At 36.2% G+C, this 8,161-nt stretch overlaps 1 protein-coding gene across 1 annotated transcript; it reads right to left on the reverse strand.

The window, feature by feature from the left end:
* Window positions 1-1,528: 1,528 nt before the first annotated feature.
* rab23 (RAB23, member RAS oncogene family) lies at window positions 1,529-6,811 on the reverse strand. Its single transcript, XM_085369365.1, has 7 exons — window positions 6,474-6,811; window positions 4,094-4,327; window positions 3,101-3,186; window positions 2,686-2,842; window positions 2,475-2,557; window positions 2,283-2,375; window positions 1,529-2,178 (listed from the first exon to the last, which is right to left on the reverse strand). Exons 2-7 carry the CDS (start codon window positions 4,246-4,248, stop codon window positions 2,045-2,047), a joined length of 708 nt encoding a protein of 235 aa, XP_085225491.1. The 5' UTR covers window positions 4,249-4,327; window positions 6,474-6,811; the 3' UTR covers window positions 1,529-2,044.
* Between the last annotated feature and the right edge of the window lie 1,350 nt (window positions 6,812-8,161).

An 8,161-nucleotide genomic window follows, 5' to 3' on the forward strand; every position in this document is an offset into this window, starting at 1 on the left:
TGACAGCACTTAAGTATGGTTAGTTTTAACTGCTGATTCTTTAAAATTATACGCCATCTTAATGATAAAGTGCAGTGAATCAAGTCAGTCAAAAGACAAAGTAAACACAAACTAGCACAAGCTTGAGAAAAACATTACTTACAGATCTACTGTGAAGGCAATTAAAAAAAACAAAACAGCAAAAGGGTGGATTAAAATGTGTACTCTGAAGAATGTAAACATTGACAAGGCATTGTAATGATTAAACATTCACTGATATGGGAGGGGAAAAGGCCTGCATGCATTACAGTTATGCCACTTTGCTTGTCTTCAAAACAGCAGTTTACAAAAAAAAAAAAAAAACCCTAATGGGAAACTGAAATGTGACACAATCTTAGTACCAACGGTGTAACTGTAGAACACATTTTAAGCACCTTTTGGTATTTTCACAATAGAAAAAAATTCTGAACACAGATCTGAAATCTTTTTTTCTTTTAAGAGTAAAGCATGCATGCACATGTATTCCCAGATGACCTATGTATTATAATTCCATTAGATAGCTACAACTGAAACTACTAAGGAAATGTTCATTCAAGACAGAAGATTTAATCTAAGACTTTTCTATATTACTAAATATTTTGTTGTGCTTGGTAAACCTGTGTAACCCAATAATGAGTTCTGAAAAACAGAAGGAAAGGTGAATACATTATACATTTCACAGATAGTTGTATTGAAAACTAAGGATTAGGACTGGGAGATTGTTTCTGGGAGTACTCTCATTTAGTTAGAAAGAAATGTAATTTTCTTGCATAATCAGGCACACGTAAGCGCTTCAATAGCAAAACATCCCCTCTTGATTGCCAACTTTTTGTAACACCTTCTGAGAGCATTCGTTTACATCCCGCCCTAAACTCCACACCACAGGTACAGTACCTACTGAGCAGTGAGCTTTCATTTTTCTTTTCACTTTCTGGCCCCAATACAGCTCCTTTTTTATAGTCTGGAGAAAGTTCTTCACAATCCAGGTCAAAAAACTAATAGGAGAATTCTGTATTGTGTTTAATGTACTCTGAATATATATGTCAAAGCTATAGAAATAATAAACAAAACAATGTAAACAACTGCAATCAAAAGCATAGTATTGTATTGTAACTGACAATTGGTTGTAACTTGAGGTACTATGATTGAAATAACAGATTTTTTTTAGTGTAAATGGTGTTTTATGTCTAAAATAATTTGTTTAACAAGTGTAAGCAGACAGAAAAAGGACTATTTTTGTGTCATTGGTTATTGATATTTGGTTACATACCTATATCTATGAGAGCACATGTTTAACCACAGCTCAGAAAGAGAAAATTTGGCACATAAGATCAGTCAAAGCTATTGTGCTTCGTACAAAAATACTTCACGCAGAGATTTAACTCAGCGTTCAATCAGGACGAAGAATATAGTTTGAACCATTATCTGTTTAACAGTTAGAAAAATATGGAATAAAATAATCTGCTTATCTTTTATAATACATGCAAATGTATTGCACAGCTGAAATGTTAAACAGAATAACCACGTACAGAAGGAAAAGTCTCGATGGAGTGCAACTTTTGCTGTTACATACTTTGATGAGAGTCGGTATGTCAAGTTTCATTAAAACAAACAAACAAACAAAAAAAAGAGTGAAAAAAAAAAGAAAGAGCAAAAGCCTCGGCCATAAGGGGGAAAATCCACCTGCACCAACAGCTAGAACTTCAGTTGTTTTGGGCATCATTAAATTAATAACACAACATACTGTAGCTGCAGTTGTTTCTTAAGGCAACCATTAGGAGGATCCAAGTATGTACAAAGGTTAGGTTTTGTGCCCAGATCGCTGATGAATATTCGAGACCGCAATACACCTATCAACATGGGGCGAGGAAGATGAACATTAGGTTAATAAAGTAATATAGTGTAGTGTAGTGTTTCCCAGTCTATGTGAGCTTTGGTCACTAACTGTCGCTACCTCAACAGCTTACAATAACGAGCAATCTAATGTCAGAAATAACTGTCGGTCAGTAAAATGAAATGATTTTCTCTAGAGGAGGCTGCAGCTTCCAAAGGGATTTTTAGTCTTCTTGGTTCTTTGCTTGTTAGGACGCAAAGTGATGACTTCTCTGCCGTTGCTGGAGCTCTGGTTGCAGACATTACTACTTGTTGTATTAAAAACACCTTTGGAAAAAAACCCAGAAAGAATGAGTAAAGGCTATTTAAAAGAAACAAAAACAAAACAAAACACCAGAGCTTAAATTGTGATACGAAAAAAGATTTCTTACCTATTTTATTGCTTGTTGTGTGGACCACCTCTGTCTCCTCTGCTGTTTGCTGTTTGAGTCGCTGTAGATACTTCTCAGCTAAATACTTAAAAACTAAATGAAGACAAGAAGCAGAAATGTTATGACAGTAACATTAAGAAACAAGCCATTTTACTTGCATCTGATCAGTTGTTCAGATTTTCAGTAACCTACCCTCATTCACATTTAGGTCCTCTTTCACTGAAGCGCGATAAAATCTTAGCTTAAGCCTCTTAGCCAATGCTTCTGCCTCCTCACTGCAGTACAAGTGAAGGAAATACAGCACTTCTTAATTTTCTTCTAAATTAACAGGCTTATTTTCAATAAACAGTCAGCACTCTTTTCTTTAACAGTTAATTGCTTTTCTGTACCACCGAATCCTTACTTTTTTATAACAGTCTCTTCCAGGAGGTCAATTTTGTTTTGCACAAGAACTGTGGGAATATCTCCAACTTCTGCTTCCACCTTCTCCTTCCAGCTGTCAATAGCCTGAAATGAGTCCCGGTCTGTGGTGGAGAAGACAAGCACACATGCCTGCGCACCTGCAAAGTAAGATCACATACACAAACAGTTCACGTTCTCAAGCTGTTACATCTTGTAAAAAAAAAAAAAGCATGTTGAACATGTTGCATAATTCATTGTCCAAGAGCAAAAACACAGATTGGATTTAAGAATAAGCCCTCTAGGAAATATATATGTATATATATACTAGTGCTTACACTTACACTGGTTGGAAGCCTAGAAATAGCCTAGAAATATGGGATAAGCAAACGTTATTTGTTGCAGAGGTGCAATCTTACCGCGGTAATAGGCCTTAGTGATGGCATCAAACTCCTCCTGCCCAGCAGTGTCCCAAAGCATTAATCGGACATCTTCATCATTTACACTAAAACGATGAGAAAAAAAATTGACTAGTTACATATTCATCCATCTATAATATCCTATTATATCCTACTCAGCACACTCTACTTGTTTTTCTATGTTAATAGACAATCACAAAAACTACAATTTTAAGACATTTGGAATAAAACATTTCCTTCAATAAACAAAAGTAATAATATTTAAATATATTTTTTAAATTCTCGTCAAATAACTTTCTCTTTTAATTATTATTTATAACATGGAAAAAAAATATTTTATCATGTTTTCTTCTAGGGTGGAAAATTATTTCATTTAACTCAAGAGGGCTCTTGTTCCTCCAGGAGTGTAATGACATACATGCGTACATACATACAGTACACAGTTACTAAGTAAAGTAAAATAAGTAAAAACTAGATAGGCATTCAATAGAAGAATTGAAGTAAAATAACAAAATAAAACAAAAAAAATCTGGTTAATTAACCAACATGGATGTCTTTGGACTGTCAGAGGAAACCAGAGTACCCAGAGAGAACCAACGCAGTCACAGAAAAGCCCGAGCCAGCCTGTGGATTCAAACCCAGGACCATCTTGCTGAGAGGCCACAATACTACTGCACCACTGTGCTGTGGTTAATAAAATATTAAATAATAATAATTAATGTTAATTAAATAAAAGCTAAATATAATATAACAAAGTGGCCTTTTTAAGTAAAATGTGTCAAATTTAGTAAAATTCAGTTTTTTAAAAAAGAGTAATTTCTGATTAAACCTAAAATGTGGGTACCAACAGGATTCCACATTCCAATATGTATTTAATATTGTAAAACAATTTTATACAGCTGAAGTTGTAGTTAGTTAACAGACCCTCTGTGACTTTGATTATAGACTATAACTGATAAATAATGTGGAACATCTTTCAAATGAACATCTTACAGTATCTGCCTTTCCAGGAAGTCCACTCCAATTGTCTTTTTGTAGTCTTTAGTGAAAATGCCCTTGCAGTAACGTTGGATCATACTGGACTTGCCGACAGCTCCGTTGCCGACCACGACCACTTTGATGGCCACTTCCATGTCCTCCTCCAACATGGTGATGACGTCTGGCTGATTTTCTCAGTTCCACTGTGCCTGTATTGTTTCAGAGCTGTGATGGGAGCACATGTACCGGCTGAAAGTGTAAAATAAAATATTAGATACTACAAAAAAAAAAAAAAAAAAAAAACACAAAAAAAAAGCCACACAAACACTGGACAAGTGCAACTCAAATGTGGTTTATATATGAATCACTCACTTCAGAGACATTGTCAGTTGAACAAATATGATGAAAACCAACTTTGTTACTCAGTTTATAAGTTACTTATAAATGCTGTTAAAGTGCGGCTGACAATCAAGCAAATTAGCAGAGGCGCAACTGACTGCTACTTCTTTTTAATACTAATCAAACTTATTTTCAGTTTGATATGTCAATATACTGTTACAAATGTAGTTGTCAAAGCCTAAAAAATGTTTTACAATACATTTTTATAGCCAACAGTCACAACTCAACTTTTATAGGCTTAATAGTATAATTATCATATTCGCCAGCAACACAAGCACTTCATTGCACTCTAATACATGGTGTCACATACACAATGTCTGTAATTAGCTTTTAAACTGTTATGGGTGCACATTTTACTAACTGTTGTAAAACAAATTTTCAGCTTGACTGGAGAGGTGGTTCACTATGTTTATTGTTCCATTAGTGCAGAAAACTGCAGACTCCGCATAGCAACCGGGTCCCAACAGCTATATATGTGGAGTGGCTGAGTGCTATGCTAAACAACATATTGTGGGAAAGCTGTTCTCAGTGGACACTGACAGCCTACTGCGTGACTGTAGTGTTCAACAGCCTGCTTGAATTTGAGTCACAATATGTATCTGTAATTGAGCTGAATGACACATCAGTTGGTATAACATGAAGGCAAAACACAGCTGAAAATAGAATAGTATGCTCGTCTTTTAATGTAAACTCTGTAAACTGTAAAGTCTTGACTTTGCATTTCTCTTTAGTTGAGCAAAGACCTCCTCTTCCTTTCAAGCAGCTAGTCCTCTCCTATTCAAGTGTAGTCGGTTCGCGATTTGTACTTTAAATATGTTTTATCATCACAGAAACTGTCAAACTGGGAGGTTAAGAAGCTGGTTATGTATTGTTTATTTATAACTACTATAAGTTCAGAGCAACGTGATTCAGATTTAGATAAATGATGATGATTCGCTTTAACAGTGTTTGAAAATGAGATCTGAATAATTGTGCTCTTAGTATCAACAACAATGTGGGGCAATCTTTTTGCACTGTGGTCATGTCTTATACCCCACATTTCTGAAATGAATTACAACTCTCCTCAGGTGATCTCAATAGGTCATGTTAGGGCAAGACCTCACAGAGGTTTCATTCTGAACCCCCACTGATGGTAATGTGAGTGACCCAAGTTGGGGTTTTTTTGTTTTGTTTTTTGTTTTTACATCTTAGCTCATTTGGTGACTCACATTATCAATAAGGATCACTTCCAAAAGGGTACCCCCAGGGTAAATACTTGTGACTTTCCATCATTTGTTTTTTTAAGGGAAAACGCCTCTTGAAAGAAGTCCAGCTGCCTTCTTTTTTCAAGCTCTAAAGAAGTGACTGGAAGGTGCAGTTTAACACTTCAAGACAGGTATCAGCTACACATTTAAACACAATATTCTCCATACCTGCACAAACAACTGTCCTGAGTAAATTCTGGGCTTTCAGGTCATCATTACCATATTCATACAATACAAATGTGATAACACAGAATCTGAAATATACAGGCCTACTGCATTTTTTACATAACATGGTAGCAGGGTATGTTTTACATTGCTATGCACATAGTACTGAATTCTGCTCAGTATGAAGCAGATAATACACCCCCCTTTGCTAGACAGTGAGTCATCTTCATAGACTCACCGTTACTTGTCCAGGCCTCAAGGCGGGGCACCACAATTTTTTGAAGCAAAGACTGAATAACACAGATCAAAACGCCATGACACGCAACTAAGCTATTCAACTCTGTCGAAGACTTTTGCTATATGTAATGCGTTCATAGTCTCTGATGGGAATTAAGTTTGAAGTCAACTTCCCACTCCTCTTCTTCACTCAAATCCCTTGCCTTGGTCAAGATAAGACCTGTTGAATTGCTGAAAGGAGGCTCCCCTTGAAGTACAGAGCAGCTCCCGAGGTAGTGCGTTAAAGCTGGGTGAAATAAACGGTGAAGAAATGATGGGAAAGCATGCCAAAGAAGCGTGCAGTTTCTTACCTGTAAAACGACGCTACAACTCATCCAATGACATTAGGCGAGCTATGCAGTCAGCTAACCCACATCCACATATCTACAGCCTCCCGCCGCTCTTCTCCGTGGCAAGAGACGCAAGAGACTCCGCTGCTAAGGGTGCCTAGCTAAGATTAGCCACTTTTCACAGAAGAAAGACAACCTTCTGCTCCGTTCGCTAACGACTTCTTCCCTGTGTAATGCAAAAACGTTCTCTCCTAAACGAAAGATACCGTTTATTGACTGTCAACACCTGAGGTCACTCTCATGACATTTATAGAATGGATATGCATTGCTGCCTATTTCAGTGAGCTACGTTGCGCGTGAGAGCTAGCCAGGCAGGCTGTTGGCTAGCTCGCTAGTGTTTGTTGCTAAGCAGCAGAGCCAAAGAATGCACAAAGCAAGAGAGTCGGCGTGGACGCGCCTCTGTCCTCGGGAGTCTTGGGAACACTTGTAGTTCTCATATGTTAGCCCTAAAAGTCACGTCTGTTTAAACGCTGAATTATTGTTGATATTTTTTTTATTCACAACCATTATATATGTCTTCTACGCGTGTTTTATGTGGACGGATCACAACAACCAAGAAAAAAGCGTGTGAAAATTACTCACAACCGGATTAAAAAGTGAATTTTACTTTCAGGTATGTGAAGTAAAATGCATGTTATAAAGCAGAAACACGGAAATGTGTTAAAAGGGAGTAAATGTACTTTCCACTACAGTTTCTCCCTTTCTGAATATGTGTCATTAATGTGAAACTATCAAATAGTTTGTTAAATAACTTTAAATAACTGCAGCTTCATTTTTTAAAAAAAGGCAGAAAACACCTAACCGTCTGCTGAGAAAATTGTAGCAATGGTTGATGTTAGTTAAAAACGTACCGACGTTTGTTTTTGTATAGGTTCATTTTACTGTATGCATATGAAACTTACCAAAAATGAGCAGAATTTGGGTTAGAATTTTTGTTTTGTTTTGTTTATTGAGTTAGCCACAAAATAAACTAAAATGTCTCTATAATATAACATGACCATTTACCAATTTCTCTAAATACAAAACTTTTGTACGTCAAAACAGAATACTTTGGATTACATACAGTGGAAAAATAAATGGGAAATGTCTGATCTATTTCGACCACAAAAATCATAGGAATAAATGACATGGAATTTAAACCTTTCCTGAAAGTGCTTTACAGAATATATTCTGTTTATTTTAAATCTAACATTCTTGTGTCAAACATGCGGTGTTTCATTCATTCCTACATACACACCCGTATATCCATATGCAGTGTCTGTGTGAAGAGAAGTTTATATGCTAAGGACAATGCCAGTAATCCTTATTTGTGGAAATTTGCTGATCTGATAGGTAAACTGTCTGTGGAGTAGTGATATTTCAGAAGAAAATCAGTTCAACCAACCTTATCAAATGGGCATTTGGGAAAGGGGTCTCTGTATGATTTTTTTAATATCTTTAAATTTTAAAGTTTAATTTCAAAGCTGTTATTAATCGTTTGAAAAACAATGATTTTCTTGATTTGAAGATAAGGTGAACCCGCGTTTTAGTGGGGCATTTGTTATGTAATACACGTGCGCCCGTGAGTTTGTGTCGGATTTGGTTCAAACGCCAAAAAACAGAAATAGAAACATAGTGTGAAATAGCAGTGGCTTGTCTTGGCTCAAGCC

This window comes from Diplotaxodon limnothrissa, linkage group LG13 (assembly GCF_057381915.1).
Source record: "Diplotaxodon limnothrissa isolate DT_005_m linkage group LG13, D_limnothrissa_male_GT1.1, whole genome shotgun sequence".
Taxonomy (NCBI): domain Eukaryota; kingdom Metazoa; phylum Chordata; class Actinopteri; order Cichliformes; family Cichlidae; genus Diplotaxodon; species Diplotaxodon limnothrissa.